Source organism: Clarias gariepinus, chromosome 24 (assembly GCF_024256425.1).
Source record: "Clarias gariepinus isolate MV-2021 ecotype Netherlands chromosome 24, CGAR_prim_01v2, whole genome shotgun sequence".
Lineage (NCBI taxonomy): Eukaryota > Metazoa > Chordata > Actinopteri > Siluriformes > Clariidae > Clarias > Clarias gariepinus.
Window position 1 is genome coordinate 24,544,199 of NC_071123.1, and position 19,743 is coordinate 24,563,941.

At 41.8% G+C, this 19,743-nt stretch overlaps 2 protein-coding genes across 4 annotated transcripts; both read left to right on the top strand.

Annotated features, from left to right (window-relative positions):
• Positions 1–3,244: 3,244 nt before the first annotated feature.
• On the top strand, positions 3,245–8,113 carry chmp1b (charged multivesicular body protein 1B). The gene is made up of 8 exons (XM_053485525.1): positions 3,245–3,413; positions 5,246–5,343; positions 5,423–5,569; positions 5,653–5,721; positions 6,323–6,430; positions 6,550–6,593; positions 6,685–6,757; positions 7,017–8,113. The coding sequence occupies exons 1-8, from the start codon at positions 3,398–3,400 to the stop codon at positions 7,059–7,061; spliced, it is 600 nt and encodes a 199-aa protein (XP_053341500.1). The 5' UTR covers positions 3,245–3,397; the 3' UTR covers positions 7,062–8,113.
• Positions 8,114–18,742, top strand: cnga2b (cyclic nucleotide gated channel subunit alpha 2b). 3 transcript variants are annotated; one of them, XM_053485520.1, is made up of 7 exons: positions 8,114–8,216; positions 13,342–13,446; positions 13,546–13,653; positions 14,308–14,463; positions 14,769–14,876; positions 16,236–16,342; positions 16,829–18,742. In XM_053485520.1, exons 1-7 carry the CDS (start codon positions 8,131–8,133, stop codon positions 18,310–18,312), a joined length of 2,154 nt encoding a protein of 717 aa, XP_053341495.1. In that variant the 5' UTR covers positions 8,114–8,130; the 3' UTR covers positions 18,313–18,742. The 3 variants fall into 3 exon arrangements, with proteins under 3 accessions (XP_053341495.1, XP_053341496.1, XP_053341497.1); XM_053485521.1 differs by lacking the exon at positions 8,114–8,216 and adding an exon at positions 10,095–11,731; XM_053485522.1 differs by lacking the exon at positions 8,114–8,216 and adding an exon at positions 12,574–12,812.
• The last annotated feature ends 1,001 nt before the right edge of the window (positions 18,743–19,743 follow it).

A 19,743-nucleotide genomic window follows, 5' to 3' on the forward strand; every position in this document is an offset into this window, starting at 1 on the left:
AGCCAATCATGCGCTCACAACTCGATGATTGGTGGAAACTAGTAGCGAGACACAATAGCCAGTGACACGAATGCAGCGTTAGTTAGCCTAGCTAACAGGTATATTACCTCTAATGTCTACGAGTATGCTGTCATGATGATTATGTTTGGCTGATCAAATTGAGGTTACGACTATATGCGTTATTCTATGTGCAAGTGGCGGAAAATGGCAGAAATTAAAACACAACACACTAGGACATGTTTGGCAATTTCTTTTTCTACGTTAGCGGAATAACGGCAACACAACAGAAATGTCCGCAGGAAAACTACACAAGGAGCAAACATCCAATCAGGTTGACGTTGCTAGGCAGGTAGCATCTCACAGAGAGATGCTATTGGTTTGATTGGCCTAAACTCATTTCAGCCAGTATAAAAGCCCCAGGGTTCAATGAAAAGTGTGACGAAATCGTTAATAACACAAAATTCATTTAAAATAAAACGTAATCCGAACATAATTATCTTTAATTCTATGATTGTATACAATATTAAACTTGCTTAACGTTGTCATGGAATCTGCAGAGTTTCTTAAACAAATTGTAAAATTATTTAATTAGTTAATTTATATATAAACGATGATGGTAAAATTGAAGCCACGCCAAGAGATTAAATTAGGTAGATATTCTGATGTTTGCTTTTCTATTATAAAGTCTCACTTCAATAAATGTCATGTCGGAGTATGTTATTTAAAAATACTTCCAATGGGTTTTTTTTGTTTGTTTTGTGTTTTTAATCATCATTTTTTCACATTTTCATGCCTTTCCAACAACGTCAAAGTGTTTTTGCGAACCGTAAAGTATCTACCTGCATTTGAGCACACTTGTACTTTAAAGACTTTTTTTTGTTATGTTAGTCATTTTTTTTTATTAATTAATTTTTTTCCCCTTTTGGGACGGGTTCCTCCTAGTCATATCGAACACCTTACATTCGGCGGACACGGATACTCGAGCCACGTGTCGAATACTCCTCAGTACTGTGACGTTTGATCAATGAGTGCCGTAACTGCAATAGTATTGTATAGTGTCATATTTCTGCTCAGTGTGTCTAAAACTGTGAGACACGTCCCACTCCAGACTCTCTGTCCAAAGACTGTTTTGTTTTTGTTTGTTTAGTTTTTTTTTTCCCCTCCTGGTCCCCTGATGTGTAGCGGGCTGACGTAGTTCAGGGCCAGTTCATGTTGGTGATGGTGAAGATGAAGATCTGATGTAAGAAGTGTGTGTGTGTGTGTGTGTCTACTTTTTGTAAACAGTTTCTGAGAGTGTGTGCGCGTGTACATTATTATTTTTTTTTTTAAATAAAGGATTAAAACTTAAAACTACTTTGACCATTTCGTATTTCATTCATGGTGACAAACAGGCAGGGTTATAAGTATTTGAACAGCAACAATTTTGGTGTTTTGTGATTTAAAATAAGCAGGAAGTGATCCACTACTCTTAATTTCAATTCAAGGGCCTTAACTATTAATCTAGCTATAGACATCACGTACAGTGGGAAGACCCAGATTCATGTTTAATTTGATTAATAAAGAGTTATTCAGAATTACGCTTGTCTACAACTACTTAAATTTGACTCATTTTTGGTTGATGAACTTTGGTTCGTTTTTTCCAGGTTTCAAGATATGCCGCTATGACGATATTCATGAGCCTCTAAACCGCGAATCAGTGCGTGTGTACCAATGAACCTAAGCTTTTCTGATTTCTATCAATACAGAATATTATTTGTTTATCTTTCACTATGTTTGCGGTGAATCTTACCAGCCTGCTTTATTTGTTCATCTATACCTCTTATCCTGGAGCTTAGCCCAGGAGACTCGGGACATAAAGTGGGGTACACCCTGTATAGGGGGGCCCTTCATCACAGGGCACACTCGCACATTCACACACTACAGGCAATTTGAGTGCTAGTTAGCCTGATCTGCATGTCTGGACTGTGGAAGGAAACCCACCAAACATGGGGAAGACATGCAAACTCGCAGACCCCGGAGCGGGAATAGAACCCGGACCCTGGAGGTCCCGAAGCGACGGTGCCAACCACTGCTTATTACCTTTGAATCCCAATTAGAAGATCTGGAAGAAAATTAAGTTGGGCTGCCTGACACTTTGCCAGTGGTTAATTAACAAAAAGAAAATCTTGTTACTTTGGATTACTACTCAGTAGGTCTCATGTTCAAATCCCACGACCACCAATTTGCCACTGTTGGGCCAGATGAATAATGAGATATAAATGTAAGCCACTTGTAGAAGGGCGTCTGCCAAATGCTGTAAATGTGATGTAATATTGTTCCAGATCCGGTTGGGTTCATTGATTGGTTAAAGATCTGACTTAAAGCACTTGTAGTGTTGATAATGGCAATGTTTAGCTAACAGATCTAGTTGATGACACCATAAAACAACTACTATCAGAAGCCAGCTAATTAAAAGGTGAAGTAATTATCCTTCTTCCTTGATGTTTAACGGCGGTTAGATGCTGCCAACTGTAGCGTTTAAAACCAATGTTTCAGTCCAGGCCATTACATGCTTCCCTGCCTGATCCGTGTCCCCATTCTGTTACCTTAAACGCTCTTTACGTATTGTTATTTCACACTCTTTACATGATGTGTCACATTACACTCTCGACCTATTGTGCTAAATCACACTGTTAGTTTCCTCACCAGGTGTAGCTCCGTCTGTGTGTCTTTTCTTTCTGCCTTTCTGGTGGTTTCAATTCAATGGAAACTCATTTTTTAATAGTCTGTCCTGTGGGGATGAAACGTATTGGTGTTCAGTGGCACCAGTAACTTCGAGTGAGCCTGTTTAATTTACCCCAGTTTAATGAGTGTGTGAAATACACACTGCAATCAAGGTTTTCAGCCTGTCTGTGTGTTACTGTTCAGGATCAATAAACTATTAATCTATCTATCAATCTATCTATCTATTTATCTGTGTTGCATATTCTGATTGGTCAGAATGTAATCTGTCCAGTCCCAGATTAATCCACCATTAACATGTTCTCTTTGGTCAGAATGTAATTGGTCTGATTCAAGTCTCAGTCTGGTGAGTTTTCATTGATCAGGCAGTAATTGATCCAGTCCAAAATGCTCATGTACTTTATTTATACTGTGCTGGAAATTCCCCTGTAACAGACGAACCTTGTGTGTTGGTGTTTCTATGAGTGACGTCACCTCAGTGGCTCCTCCCACCACGTGACCGTGTCGTCATTCTTTAAGTTGTTTTCATCGCGGATGCGGAAGTCAGCGAGAGCGGTGCTGTCTGAGTGAACCAAGCCGAGAACTGGGGGAAATTAACCTTCTAGGATTAAACATAACAAAAAAAAATTATAAAGCTCATCGTGTTTGGAGAAGCCACAGGATTCAGCGAGCCATCATGCCGAACATGGAACGTATCCTTTTGTGTTTAAAAAACAAACAAACACAAAAACCTTCAGGCCTTGGAGGTTAGCTTGTGTCCTGTAGGCTGCGCCCAAATCCCGAGCAAAACTCTAGCTAAAGGGGCTTCGGTGCGCGTGAGCACTGGGATGACTAGGCTGTTTTCGGCGCTCCTTCTAGTAGGTGAGTGCTCGATTTGGAACACAGCCTTAAATTCCTGCTCTGTTCACTTTGGTTGCTAATTTAGGGTGAAATTTAAACTCTTAGCCGCGTTGCTACGCAACAGAGCGTTTGATTTGGTTTGTTTAACGTCATTAAGGGAATTATCTTATCAATAACATAGTGTTTGGGTTTTATAATAGAGAATAAAACTTACGATTAAAACGAGAGAGAAAAAAAAAACACAACTTCCGGTTTCGGCTGTTATTGATGCAGGTGAGGCGCGCGCGTGTGTGTGTATGTATGACGTCTGGCTCACCTGAGCTACAGGTTAGTTCGGTTTTCTCCCTCGCTTGGCGTAAGTCACGTGACTCACTGCTGATTGACCAGATATATAGTTATACACTACATATATATATATATATATATATATAAATTTTGAAATGCTAATGGTGTGTTCAAGTGCACCAGGAATGTGTATTATCACCGTTTCTAAATGATTAGAATCTGTTGCTAGGCAACCAGAAGATGGGGTCGTCAAAAATAAGGTGAAGATTGACGTTTTCATAACTTCAATAAATAACAAAAGGCAGTCTTAAATGAGTGTTTGTTTGTTTTTCGTTGTTGTTGTTTGTGTGTAAATCCATAAACCCAGTGAGGAAAGTGAGCGCTGCACAGGGTTGTAGCTCGGACAGTAGTAATCAAAGTGTGATTTTAGCCGTAGGAGTGATTTATTTTATCACGTTTACAACATATTTGAGTAAAATGTCGATATTGCTGACGTTTTTGTGTCATTTTCGCGATCATCCGATCAGTACGTTATCCTGTATTGAAGCGAAAACCGTGTACATGCTAGCGAGCGTTATTGTTCCCCTCGTTCCCAGTAACAAACGTTTTATTGTCACTTAGATGATAGGAATAATCCATGATGTTTGTGATATTAGTCTGATCCAAATTTCAGTCTAATCATGATTGGTTAAAATCAATTAAAATCTCAGTTTAATCATGGTGAGTTCTCATTGATCAGACTGTAGTTGGTCTGATCCAAGTGTGTCTAATCATGGCACATTGAGACTGGTGGGAATGTAATCGGTCCAATTCACGTCTCAGTCAAATCATGGTGAGTTCTCATTGATCAGACTGTAATTGGTCAGATTCAGTTCTCAGCCTGACCATGACATATATTCTCATCGATCAGACACAATCCGAGTCTCAGTCTAATAGTGGCACCTTCCCATTCATCAAACTGGATTTGGTCTGATCTGAGTGTGTTTGGTCATGGCGCATTCAGATTGTTCGGAATATAATTGGTCCAATTCAAGTCTCAGTCAAACCATGGTGAGTTCTCATTGATCAGACTGTTATCAGTCTGGTCCAAGGCTGTCTAATCATGGCTCATTTAGATTGGACGGAATGTTATCGGTTCATTCAGACTCTTTGTCTAATCATTGGGCAGATGGTAGTTGGTCAGATCCAAGTCCAAGTGTAATCGTGGCACGTTCTCATTGGTCATGTGATATCTCAAACTTTTTTTCACCACAAAAATTTGCCAACACTAACAGAATTCCGAGATGGAAAGTTCTAGTAAAGTTCTCAAAGTTCTTCACACAAAAGGCTCTATGTAGGTGACAATACCAGTCCGAATCATCCCATATTTCCTTGTGATGGCCTTAACAGCAAACCACAGAGCATTTGTTTAACCTAAAGTTTGCAGCCAAAGAGTTGCAGCGAAGCTCCAAAAAATGCGACAAAGAAGAGAAGGCGGAGAAGGCCAAAGTGAAAAAGGTGAGTCACGACTGATCACCGCTGTTTAAGTGCAGAACCACAGGAACAGCGTATCACACGTTTGTGTGTTGTTGCGCAGGCGATTCAGAAAGGTAACATGGAGGTGGCGCGCATCCACGCCGAGAACGCCATCAGACAGAAGAACCAATCCGTGAACTTCCTGAGAATGAGTGCCAGGGTGGACGCTGTGGCGGCGAGAGTGCAGACTGCCGTCACCATGAACAAGGTACGCAAACTGACAGGGTCGGGAAAACAACATGCTGAGAAATTATTTATATAAATATAAAATGACCTTTGACTCTTCCGCAGGTCACTAAATCCATGGCAGGAGTGGTGAAGGGGATGGACGCGACCCTGAAAAGCATGAACCTGGAGAAGGTGAGGAACGATGCCATTGGTCAGACCAACTCCGTGTGTAATCAAGAAGATTTCTGCGTTCCTATTGTTTAGGCTGGTCTGCTCTGACAGATTTTCATTTTTAATTGGTCAGATCCAAATCTCAGTCCAAACGTGGTCCGATCTCATTGGTCAGGCTGTAACCTGTCCAAATCCCAGATCATGGTGTAATTGGATTGTTTGGAATATAATTGGTCCAATCAAGTTTCAGTCTAATCATGGCACATTCTCATTGGTCAGGTGAGTTCTTATTAACCAGACAGCGATTAGTCTGCTCCAAGTCTTAATATAAATGGTCCAATCCAAGTTTCAGTCTCATGACACGTTCTTGTAGGTCAGGCTGTAATTGGTTCTCAGTCTAATCTCAGTGAGTTCTCATTGGTCAGATGGTAATTAGTCTGATCTCAGTCTGATCCTGGCACACTGTGATTGGTCAGACCGTAATGATTCTCTTGCATCTTATTGGCTGGATCCCACTCGTTCTCATTGTTCAGATTGAGTTGTGACATCACAGCGGGTTATCTACATTCTCATTGGTCAGATCCTAATCACAGTGTGATGATGTTGCGCTCTGATTGGTCAGATTTCAGGCTTGATGGACAAATTCGAGCGGCAGTTTGAGACTCTGGACGTTCAGACGCAACAAATGGAGGACACCATGAGCAGCACAACAACACTTACAACTCCACAGGTAAGATGCGCGCACACACACTGTATATACACAGTGATTGACTGCTGTGGAACACACACCTGTGGACTGGTGTAGTGTGTGTGTGTGTGTTTGTAACAGTTTGTGTTTCCGTATTTTAGAACCAGGTGGACGGCTTGATGCAGGAGATGGCAGATGAAGCTGGGTGAGGATGTGTACACTACACCACACACACACACACACACACACACACACACACACAAACTCCAAAACTAACTGTGTTTGGGTGTGTGTAGGTTGGATCTCAACATGGAGCTTCCACAGGGACAGACAGGAACACTGGCATCTAGTGTGGCATCTACAGAACAGGTAACACACACACACACACACACACACACACACACACACACACAGTATGCAAGTAATTATTAGTGGCCACACCTATATAAACCGTTACACACTTTTTCTCTCTTTTTTTATTTCATTATTTTTTTTCCTTCTCATCATTCTATTATTATTATTATTATTTATTATTATTACTAATTATTAATTATTATTATTATTTCTAACCGCCCCCTCACTCTTATTTACCCCACCTCACTCACTCTCTCTCTCTTTCTGTCTGCAGGATGAACTTTCTCAGAGGCTGGCTAAACTCAGAGATCAGGTCTAAGTGGCTTGGGGTGTGTGTGTGTCTGTGTGTGTGTGTGTGTTTGTGAGAGAGAGAGAGAGAGAGAGAGAGGAAAATGTCTATAAGGATGGGCAAGGACAGAGAAGTGTGTGTGTGTGTGTGTGTGTGTGTGTGTGTGAGATCACCCTCATCGTCGTCATGCTCCGTGTCCGTGGCTCTCTGATGTCCGGTGGAGGATCTGCTGCTCTGATCACGTCCCGTACGGACCTCCACACTCCCTCCCCAGATGTAGGTCCCTCGCCGCCCCAGGGGCAGGAGTGTGTAGTATGATGTGTCTTAATATAGAGCTTCATTACGCACGATACACACCTCCTCCTCTCAGCTTCCTCATACTCGGAACGCTCGCCAGAAACCATGGAGGAAGTCGTCCCACCGCCGCCGCCACCGTATCACCTGACGCAGGCTGCTCAGAGATCTCGGCGCTAAAACCTGTTAGCTCCCGCGCCTGACGGCTCACTCGCTCGCTCTCACCGGACACAGAGGCCACCGATTAAAACCCCCTAATATCCGAACACTATGATTTAAAACCCTGTATGTAGAGTCCATCTGATCTAGTGTGTGAATTCAGGAACACTTTACCGGTCTTGACTTATAACACTGGGTTTATATTTATATAGAACTTTGATCTTAATTCTGAGAGACAAGATATTACAATATTAAAGAGTTTTTGAAGAGTTCTGTTAATTCTTAACATCGCTACTGAAGCGTACGTGTGTGTTATAAACAATATATGAAGTTTTATACAGTGTCATAACTCAAGACCATAACTAAAGTTATGCTGAATCTCGTTTTTTGTTTGTTTTATTTCACACTGACCGAAATCACCATGTCAGTTATACCCGAGAATAATCAGGATTCCCTGCCAGATAAAATTAAAGACCATAAAAGAGGCGTCTATTTATTTTCATTTCTTCATTTTATTCGTTAGCCACATGATATATGTCGTCTTCTTTTTTTTCCCCCTCTTTATTGTGGGTTATTGGGGAAATTCTGTCTACGGATTAAGAACTGAAATAAATATTTTATAACAGTTATTACGTCCCCTTGTGTTATGTGTGTGTTTTTTGCTGCCAGATTGAATAACATCGCCAGGATGAACCTGAACCATCAGGGACACCGGATCATGACGATGATCATGTAACTCCTAATCACTCAACTCGTTATTTATTATGTTTCAGGAGACACCTAAGAAAGGACTCGAGTTGTCTAGCAACCTGACACACCAAATATTGTCCTTGATCAGGGTTTAGAGAGTTTTGAATTTGGCATTCAGCCTTGTGTTAGGCGCTAGTTAGCTTTGTAGTTATAGCTTTATAGTTACACCTCACAGTGCTGTAACTGTCTAATATTAGCACTCACGGAATAATGCCTCTCGTCCAATCAGATTAATATCAATAATAGATACACACCTTAATAAAATTCGGGTGTTTATACGACAGGGGAAATTATGACTTCTGCATCAGTTTGTTGATTGTGAAATCTTTTACGATTCAGATCTTTGACTATTACATCATAAACACAGTTGGCACACTTTCCTGTAACCACAACCGTTTTCCATCGGATCGTAAAATAGTAAAAACCAATGGGTTCGTTAGTTTGTTTACGAATCCGACACCCAACAACGCCACATGAAGGGTTTTTATAAGAGCTGAAACCTCCTTGTTGGTAAAACTCGCTCTAGCGTCCTATGTCCTAGTGACCTTTGTTCATCAGTCTGTCCCTCAAAACCTTTAAATTATCAGTTCTAATCGAATAAATTTTAAGATCCATATTCATCTCTAAGGAAACGAGGATTGAAAAGAAAAGAAAGAAAGAAAGAAAAAGCCAGAGCGCATTGGAAAAGTATAAACACTGAAATCGAGCAATCAACACTTGTGTCTTTTGCTCGCGATAACAACATCCCCAGAGACATCGGGGCGACGTGCAACGGCCGACTTCTGACAGGGGTAACAAAAATACAGCACCAAACAACTGATTAGTATTAGAGTACCAAATATTTGATGAATGATTGGGTCAATGTTACTGTAACTTTAGCTGAAATATCATCGCAAATCTTCTGTTATGATGTCACTCTCATGTAGGGATCAGGTTCACGGCTCGATGCGCGAACGCTATCAAGTCGGCCCTAGTAACGTTTATGGTTCACTTTTAACAGTCACGTGACTTCATGCACACGATTCTGACGTGTGAGCTGACCAACACGATAGGCTAGAAAACGCTTCACTTTTGTTGCCAGATTGGCCGGGTTCACCCGTAGGGCTACTTTTAAATCATCCTGGGCTGTTTTTGGGCTCTACACTGTTCAAATCAGGGCTCGTCTAAATGTGCATCCTAAAGAGCGTTCCCTGATCATTTACACTGTCAAAGAATCATCAGGTGTTTATCATTCTTCACACTGTGCTAAGCTAAAGTAAACCAAAACTAAGGCTCCCAACTCTAGAGTGTGTGTGTGTGTGTGTGTTGTATAAATATGAACGTCTAACAAAAGAACCTCAGCACACATCCAGAATTTTTGAAAGCAGCTACAAGTCCGATATTTATTTCGCATATGTTATACGCACTATAAGACTAGACTAGCAGCTGCTGTTGTGGTCCAACCCAAGCCTCATCTGATGTGGGATCTGTGTGTGTGTGTGTGTGTGTGTGTGTGTGATCCTTAACACTGCACTTGGCTGGTGAGTTCAGGCAGGATGGGGGTTTTCGACTGTGGATCTGTGTGTGAAAGTGCGTAAAGAAACTATGCGAAACGATTCTACAAGAATACAAGAAGCCATAATCCCTTTGACAACAAAACATTCTTTACTTATTTTTATAAATCATGTAATTATGTGGTACCTAACACACTTCATGATAGTTACCAAATGCTGATAAAAATAATAATGATATAAACCAATCCATGTGATGATGAAGTGCTGTTCTCGGCCAAGTGTCCAAAAAGGACAGACACTCTTTATTAGTTATTTTATTTATTATTATTATTATTATTATTATAATTATTATTAATAATAATAATAAGAAGAATATTTTAATAATTAATTAATGTTAAGGTTTCTATATATTTATTTTTAGTGTAGACAGCACATGTTTTTGCAATAAATGTTTTGGTACAAGGACGTAAAAGATTAGTGACTTACAGTTTAGTAAGAACGCGGCAGCCCAAGCCGGTAGGTTTAACTCCACTGATCATGTGACAGAATGACGTGATGCAGTTTGTTCCTTATAAATGCGTCACATTTTGCTGTGTGTTCCTGTGTCGTTCCCGAGCTGCCAGTGATCCAGACTCCCTCTGCCCTCCGGACCTGTCTGACCCATCCTGGTGCCCCGCTTCTGGTTGGAGATCTCGTCACATGGATGCCCTGTGTGTCTCTCTGGGATGGTTTTCTCTACCAAGAAGACCTTTCTACCTTCTGGCCTCGACTGGTGTTGACAGCTGTTTCTCTGGGGACTTGACAGTTCGATGTTTCACGACTGGAACTTCTTACAAGTCTACCTGGGTCTTCAATAACTACCTGGACTCCATATTAACATCAATTAACATCAGCTATTATAGCTGAACTGCCTCCCACCCTACACACTGTATAAATGCAGATCATTTACTGCTTTCTGTTTCACCCAGATGAGGATGGGTTCCCTGTTGAGTCTGGTTCCTCTCAAGGTTTCTTCCTATTATCATCTCAGGGAGTTTTTCCTTGCCACTGTCGCCCTCGGCTTGCTCACCAGGGACAAACTGACCATTTTGATTCATACAAATTCACATTTCATACAAACTTAAATAATTATTTTGATTGTGTAAAGCTGCTTTGGGACAATGCCAATAGTTAAAAGCGCTATAGAAATAAAATAAAACTAAATTGAATTGAATGGGTGTTGCATTTTGCCATGAACATGTAGTGGGTTTTCAAATTTAAACAGCTTTGATGTAATTTTCCAGAACAAGACATTCATCACTATGGAAGTCAATCAAACCCTTCGTATAGTCCCTCAGTCATCATCTGTCTTCTCCTGTATACAGGGCCAAGGGGCGGAGCCTATCCTAAGGGAATGAGGCGGGGTACACGCAATCCATGGCAGGTCACGTACCAATTAGCCTAATCTGCAGTCCTAATCAAGACTGTGGGAGGAGACCGGAGAACCCAAAGGGAAACCCACCAAGCACATGCAAACTCCACACACACACACACACACACACACACACAGACCCTACGAGGGCATCGAACCCTAACCCTGGAGGTGCTAACCGCTACGCCGCCACACCGCCTCCTTTTATGCTCATGAATTTAATGTGATCAGTTCCAGACAGCAGTGTGTCTTATGTTCTGTCTTAATTTCATTCTTTCTTTTTCCCCGAACTCCCTGATCTGTCTAATTAACATAATAATATTTATTTATTTATTGTCCGTTTTTTCACTTGTTCATTAGTTACTAAATCATTTTATATTTTCTGATTGAACTGTGACTCCTCCCCCTCTGTCTCTCTCTCTCTCTACACTGAGTGGTGTGTTTGCACTCTGAGCGGTGTGAACACACACTGTCCATGTTATCTGTCGGTCTGGATGGATGTGTGTGTTGTAGTCAGGTGTAAAGTCGGTGTGTCGTCTTTAACACCACTGAGTATCTCGTTTTGCTAAAGAACACATCGGCACATGCAACAGGTAAGAGACTCTCTCTCACACACACACACACACACACACACTATATATATCCTGTTTCACACACATCTCGAATTGCTGTACTTATTGTTTGGCTTTATTGATTGCGTTAAGTGTGTGTGTGTGTGTGTGTGTGTGTGTGTGTGTGTGTTTAAAACTTTACTGTGTCCCGTCTCTAACACTGCGAGCACTGTGATTACAGCAAAAATAACAATAAAATACACTAAAAGAAACTAAAAGATAAATAAATGAAAACTTTAAAGAAACCTGTTTATAGGCAGATCTTCATCTTCATCTTCATCAATGACTTGTTGTGTGTTGCTGTGAGTGAGTCTGTTGTCAGCAGTGATAGTTTCTCCTGAGACGTGTGTGTGCGTGTGTGTGTGTGTGTGTGTGTGTGTGTCTCCTGAGGTGCTTCTGTGTGCAGTGTGTGCTGTCTGGAGTTCCCTTAATGATGATCCAAATAGGAAAACATGGTTCAACACCAAACATCCATCCATCCATCTATAAATGTATCCATTCATCTATTCATCTATAAAGTAAAACACTGTCCTATTCAAGTCAATTCAGTCTTATTTAAATAACACTTTTAACACCGGTCACTGTCGCAAAGCAGCTTTACACAATCCAAAAAATGAAGGAAATTATTTTGGGAAGGAAACGTGTGTGAATCAGAATGATCAGATCGTTCCTGATGAACGAGCCGAGTGTGACGGTGCTGAGGAGGAAAAACTCCCTGAGATGGCAGTAGGAAGAAACCTTGAGAGGAACCAGACTCAACAGGGAACCCATCCTCATCTGGGTGATAACGGATAGCAGGGGTTGATCTGCACTCATACTGGCTGGAGGTTCAGTAGAACAGGAGATGTGGAGAAGTTCATATGGAGTCCAGTTGGTTATTGGAGACTCAGGTAGACTGTAGGAAACTCCAGTCCTGAACTATCGAGAACAGAGGACAGGACCGTCTTCATGGTAAACTGGAACCGTCCCCGGTCACCACACGCATCCCAAACAGACCACATGGGGCGTCCATGTGACGAGATCTCCAACCAGAAGAGGGACGTTACAACGGTCCAACCTTGAGGTGATAAAAGAATGAACTAGTTCCCCCAGTCCGAGTTCGGTTAAACACTAACGCAGTTCCAGTCGTCCCAGTGATCGCTTTAGTTCTGTCCCGTCCCTGATGCACGTCAGTAATCCGAGTCTCCCAAAACGTCCAGACAGAGAGAGGACTATGATCAGTGATTGTCCTTCCTTAAACTATTCTTCTCATTTCTATACACTGAAAAGAAATTCAAACATTAGTTTTAAAAAATTCATTAATGTTTAGACGCTAAAAAGAATTTTTTTAAGTTACGACATAATAAAGCAAAAAACAAAAGGAACCAGACACTTTACATGTTTTTCCCATGGTTTCTTTTTTCAGTAAAAAAAAATGTAAGCATGTGTGTGTGTGTGTGTGTGTGTGTGTATGTGTGGATTGAGGTCATTACTATAGACACTGCAGCCCCAGGGAGCAGAGTACTGATGTAACGAGCAGAGAATTCCCACAACACACACTGAGCCCTTATCTAACCCTGTGTGTGTGTGTGTGTGTCTGTGTGTGTGGACAGGATGACAGGTCAGGCTGCAGTCGAGCGCTCTGTGTCCTCTCACCGTCTCACTGTGAGGAGCAGACTGGAGGGTGATGCTGAACGAGCTGAAAGCGCCACCAGCAGGTCGGGGCGTCTCACACCTTCCCTCGTTTGTTTGTTCTACTCAGTCTGTTCTACCGTTTGTGGTTTATTTAAACTCTCTCTCTCTGTCTCTCTCTGCAGGACTGATGGAGATGACGATACGTGTTCAGAGCTGCAGCGTGTTGCCGCTATCGAACTTCCAAATGCGGAAGTGCTCCAGGCCTTCAGACAGAGAAAACCGCTGTCCAGGTACACACACTCCAACACAAATGAAAACTTTTTGAATCCTCAAATGTGTCTCTGCTCTATCTATCTATCTATCTATCTATCTACAGTATTTATCTATCTATCTTGTTTATGGGACTTGAACCTGAGACCTTCCGAACCATAGTTCAGTGCCTTAACCACTGAGCTGCCCCTGACCCTCATCTATCTGTGTCTGTCTCTTTATTTCTCTGTCACTTAATATCTAAAACTTGCTTTTGCTGTCTCTGTCCCTGTCTCTCTCCGTGTTCCTGTCTCTCTCTCTCCCTGTCTTTTTCTCTTTCCCTGTCTCTCTCTCTCCCCCTGTTTCTTTCTCCATGTCCTTGTCTCTCTCTCTCCCCATGTCCCTGTCTCTCTCTCCCCACCATCTCTCTCCATGTCCCTGTCTCTCTCCCTGTATCTCTCCATGTCCCTGTCTCTCTCTCTCCCTGTGTCTCTCCATGTCCCTGTCTCTCTCTCTCTCCCCATCTTTCTCTATGTCCCTGTCTCTCTCCTTCCCCGTATCTCTCCATGTTCCTGTCTCTCTCTCTCTCTCTCTCTCTCTCTCTTTCTTCCCCTGTTTCTTTCTATGTGTCCCTGTCTCTGTCTCTGTCTCACTCTCCCTGTCTCTTTCTCTCTCTGTCTCTCTGTGTCCCTCAGGCTGGTGAATCTGGTGGTGTCTCTGAGGGAATGGGCTCATAAGAGTCTAGTAGAGGAGGAGCAGCGACCCGACTCTTTTCTCGAGCGGTTCCGAGGACCTCAGGCCACAAACGACCAACCGGCTGCAGCTACAGAAACCCAGAAGAAGACCATCAAGTATAAACACACACACACTCAGACTCACACAAACACTCACACTCACACACACACTCACACTCACACACACACACTCACACACACAAACACACATACACACACGCAGTCACATAAACAAATAGACACTCACACAAACACACACACATACTGACGCTCTCTCTCTCTCTCACACACACACACACACACACACACACACACACACACACAATGATACTTTAAGTGTTAAATCCTAACATGTTCCAGCACAACATGAATATAGAGCATAATAGTGCTATGTGTGTGTGTGTGTGTGTGTGTGTGTGTAGGGAGAGGTGGGAGGGCTTTGTCGTGTCCCAGTCTGATGATATTTATTATTACTGGCTGTTCTTCATCGCCCTGGCTTCACTTTATAACTGGGTCATGCTGGTTGCCAGGTAACAACTTTTTAATCCATAACTGATTAACAATAACATTCTACACAATATCTACACCAATGTAGAATTAAACAACCATTTATTATTAAATACTTCTTGCTATAAAACATGTATTTGCTGGTGCCTAAGTCCCTACATACGAATCACGAACTTTCAATGATACGAAAATGTTAAATCGTGGAAGTTAGATCACATATCCGACATACATCGTCACATGCATACAGCGTGCATCCCAGGATAAAGCTGGTACCTCTACGAAACGGCAAGCATAAATGGAACGAGGTGAAAAGAGGGCAGATGTCGCCCCTTCTTTTAACATAAATCATTCAACCATCAGCACGGTTCTAAAGAACAAGATCATGGAACCTGTTAGTTTTATACGGTGTATAGCTGATTGTGTTAATATTCTAGTACCTAGACAATGTTTGTTGGACTTACGAACAAATCGGACTTACGAATGAGCTCTCGGAACAGAACTGGTTCGTATGTGGGGGACTTACTTAAATGCACACTCTACTGTATGTGTATCTTAATTAAATGTTAATACTGTAAAGTTTTCTGTAAATAGAAGTTTGTGTAATGTTTAAGAAATGTTTCAGAGGTTTAAGCTTTAAGTTTTGTAATATCTTCAGGACAAGAGTTTACACTTCCTTATGGTTTTTCAGTCACACGGCAAGCTGGGTGTTTTTGTTTGTAAAGAAATAATAATTCTGATATTCAGTAAACACTATGTAGCTACTGTGTTATTAGAATGTTATTGCTGTTAGATTTGGATGTGGTGCATAAGATGAAAAGAATATGTATATCTTTGCATGTGTGTGTGTGTGTGTGTGTGTGTGTGTGCGTCAGTAAAAACCATACTAGCGTGACTAATGGGAGAGATGATTCCGATACGCTTTTTAGCTTTACTGATGGACGCAGACAGACACATCCTTAGAGAGATGGACCACCTGCTGTTCACTTCAACCAATATAAAATGTTCATTTTTTTTGTTATTTTTTTTTGTTTGCGCAATAGTTTTTTACTTGCAGTTCCTAGCATTAGCAAATAATCGAAAATATTTATAAATGAAAATGCAACTCTGGCTGAAAAAGCATTAGGTTTATTATGGCATTGATTGATTGATTGAATGATTAATTTTTCTTAGAAAAACAACAAGAACGATCAAACATATGAAAGATCTGGATCAAATAAAACTTTCAATCTAATGAACATGCTTCCTGTAAAATGTCATTAAAGCAAAAAAAGTGTTAAACTTGCTCAGCTCTGTAGCTCGAATTGATCTTGAGTGATTTTTAACACTTGTGAAAGAGTTAGCAAAACCTTTTAAAATAACTGACTTTTTTTTTTCCTCTAAAGAGCATGTTTTGATCAACTACAAGTCGAGAACCTCTACCTGTGGGTGGGAATAGATTACTTCTGCGACTTTATTTACATTCTGGACACCTGCATGCGACTGAGGACAGGTACAGTACAAGGAAATCTTCCCTGATGGTTACTGTTATAAATTTCTTATCATACAATCACAATTATCATTTTAAACTATTCTAGATGTGAAGCAGTAAGCTAACACTTTTAACTAACTGTTTTATCATTTGGAGGTCACGAGTTTAAATCCCAGTAAAGTCATAGCTATATTTGTAGCTGGGATTCCAAGAGAACAAAATGGGCGGAGCTATCTGAGGGGCATCCTCTCTCACCTGTCAGTTACAGAGACACTAGGCAATCTATGAGGTGTTGAAGGTTTTCCCTCAAAAATTTCTATTTCCCCCCGAAAGTGTTACATTACCCCTTAGTGCAGCATGAACAGCCTTGGTTGGCTTGACGTGTCTCGGAAGAAGCACGTGTTAGCCTTCCCATTTTTCCAATTTGACAGTTGAGAGCTTAATGATGGATAGGAACTTCCCAAGACCAAATCAGAAAAAACAATTACAATCTGTTGTCTTCCACAGGTTACCTGGAGCAAGGTCTGCCGGTAAAGGACCTGGCCAAGTTGCGAGACAACTACATTCACACTCTTCAGTTTAAGCTGGACATTCTGTCCATCCTGCCCACAGAGCTACTCTACTTCATCACAGAATACATACCCCAACTTCGCTTCAACCGCCTCCTCCGCTTCTCACGCATGTTCGAGTTCTTCGATCGGACCGAGACGCGTACGAACTACCCCAATGTTTTCCGCATTTGCAACCTTGTTCTCTATATCCTGGTCATCATCCACTGGAATGCCTGTATCTATTACGCCATCTCCAAGGCCATGGGGCTCGGCTCGGACTCATGGGTGTATCCTGCCGAGAACCGGACACTATCGTACTGCTATGTTTACTGCTTCTACTGGTCCACGTTAACGCTCACCACTATTGGCGAAATGCCCCCTCCAGTGAAAGATGAGGAGTTTGTTTTTGTAGTTTTCGACTTCCTGGTAGGCGTGCTGATCTTCGCCACCATCGTTGGTAACGTTGGTTCCATGATCGCCAACATGAATGCCACGAGGGCTGAGTTCCAGGCACGCATTGATGCCATCAAGCACTACATGCACTTTCGTAAGGTCAACCGCACTCTTGAGACGCGCGTCATCAAGTGGTTCGACTATCTCTGGACCAACAAGAAAGCTGTGGATGAACAGAAGGTGCTGAAAAACCTTCCAGATAAGCTGAGGGCTGAAATCGCCATCAACGTTCACCTGGAAACACTAAAAAAAGTCCGTATATTTCAGGATTGCGAAGCCGGACTTTTGGTGGACCTTGTTCTAAAATTGAGTCCTCAAGTGTATAGTCCTGGGGACTACATCTGCAAGAAGGGCGATATTGGAAAGGAAATGTACATCATCAAGGAGGGACAGTTGGCTGTGGTGGCAGATGACGGTGTCACACAATTTGCGTTGCTAACTGCCGGTGGTTGTTTTGGCGAAATAAGCATCCTCAACATTCAAGGTAGCAAGATGGGTAACCGGCGTACAGCTAACATACGTAGCATCGGCTACTCTGACCTCTTCTGCCTCTCGAAAGACGACCTAATGGAGGCTGTGACAGAATATCCAGATGCTCAGAAGGTTCTGGAAGAGCGCGGAAGAGAAATCCTGAGAAAGCAGGGCCTCCTGGATGAAAGCGTAGCAGCTGGAGGGCTGGGCGTCATAGACACGGAGGAGAGAGTCGAGCGTTTGGATGCATCCCTGGACATCCTGCAGACACGTTTCGCCCGTTTGTTAGGGGAATATACGAGTACGCAGCGTCATCTCAAACAACGAATCACTGCACTCGAGAGGCAGCTGTGTCACACGGGACTAGGGCTGCTGTCAGACAATGAGACGGAAGGAGAACACGCCAGTGTATATACACATACACGTACACACACACATACACAAGCAGACATACACACACAACCTGAAACACACACACGGACTCCAGCTGAACCAAACTCTGAAGAGAAGAAGTAAATCACATATGAAACCTCATGGATATATAGAGTAATGATGCTTTATATTTTTACTCTTTATTCTTTGTACGTACTGTATGTATGAATATACTGTATATGACACATTTTTTTTGTTGAGGTCTGTCCATGCTCTCTTCCTGAATAACAAGTTAAAGACTGACGCCGTATTGGAAGTGTTCTGGAATAAAACGAAACTACACTACCTAGGCTTGCACCGCATGTCTTAAACCATTAATTACCTAAACAAACAATAACCAAAATAAAGCATGCGTACACGACAAACAGCCTAAATCTAATTAGAATTGAGAATTTGAATTAAATTTTAATTGAATTTGTTTTCATTATGCAACATAAATCTATTTAATTATCACTTTATAGTTGTTAAAGCGGTGTTTAGTCAGGCCAAACCAGGCACACTATACGGCCGAAACTATGCGCATTCCAGATTCCAGATGTTTTTCCCCCTTGTATTTGTTCTTGTAACAACCTCCACTCTTCTGGGAAGACTTAACGCTATATTTTGGAGCATAGCTATGATTCATAGCTTCAATTCAATTTTATTTATATAGCCCTTTAACAATGGTCATTGTCTCAAAGCAGCTTCACAAAAATGAAAGAATCTTTTAGAAAAGAAAATATTTGGAAGTGTGTATCTGTGAGAAAAATGTGTCTAGATAATAATGAGATGAATAAATTAAATGTCTCTGATGAGCAAGCCGAGGGTGACGGCGACGGTGGCAAGGAAAAACTCCCTGAGATGGCAATAGGAAGAAACCTTGAGAGGAACCAGACTCAACAGGGAACCCATCCTCATCTGGGTGATAACAGATAGAAATAACATCATGTGCGGGTGAAAGTCCAATATAACAGAAGTTGTGTAGAAAAACATGAAGTCCAGTTTAGCACAGGGAGTCAGTAGGTGCAGAGGGCAGATGGGGTCTGGATCACTGGGAGCACTGGAGCAGGATGTGTAGCTCCAGCCATCATAAAACAGAATTCAACTGGAGCTGGTCCTTCTCTGGATGCCTCAGGATCCTCACAGGGTTGGCCTTTATCTACTGAAGCTGGCACAATCTCTAGATGCCTCGGGATGGGTAGAAAAATACAGAACAGATGGAGAGAATTAGCGTAGTTGCCATTCAGGATAGATGTACTGGAGTATGAGGTTATGAGGTTTATCATATCAAATCACAGGTATTTATAGAACTTGTTTAGCTGAAGGGTCAGTGGTAGCTCAAAGAAGGACAGCGATTCAAGCCGCAGCTCTACCATGTTGAGACCGCTGGGCCCCCGAGAAAGGCCCTTAACTGTGGAATCAACGGCCGGACAGAATTCACTGAATCCTCTGCAGTACTTAGATCTCTGCCTGACGCTTAATAAGTGAAATCTAAATGTGGAGTAAAAGTGATGTTATGAACAGTTATGTGTGGGA

Excerpts from the sequence above, each read along its gene's own strand:
- chmp1b (XM_053485525.1), top strand. Across the intron at positions 6,431-6,549 it reads CAACACTTACAACTCCACAG|AACCAGGTGGACGGCTTGAT; the intron begins GTAAGATGCGCG and ends TCCGTATTTTAG. Across the intron at positions 6,594-6,684 it reads GAGATGGCAGATGAAGCTGG|GTTGGATCTCAACATGGAGC; the intron begins GTGAGGATGTGT and ends GGGTGTGTGTAG.
- cnga2b (XM_053485520.1), top strand. The coding sequence starts at position 8,131 with ATGTGTGTGTTTTTTGCTGCCAGATTGAATAACATCGCCAGGATGAAC. Across the intron at positions 8,217-13,341 it reads CGGATCATGACGATGATCAT|GATGACAGGTCAGGCTGCAG; the intron begins GTAACTCCTAAT and ends GTGTGTGGACAG. Across the intron at positions 13,654-14,307 it reads CAGAGAAAACCGCTGTCCAG|GCTGGTGAATCTGGTGGTGT; the intron begins GTACACACACTC and ends TGTGTCCCTCAG.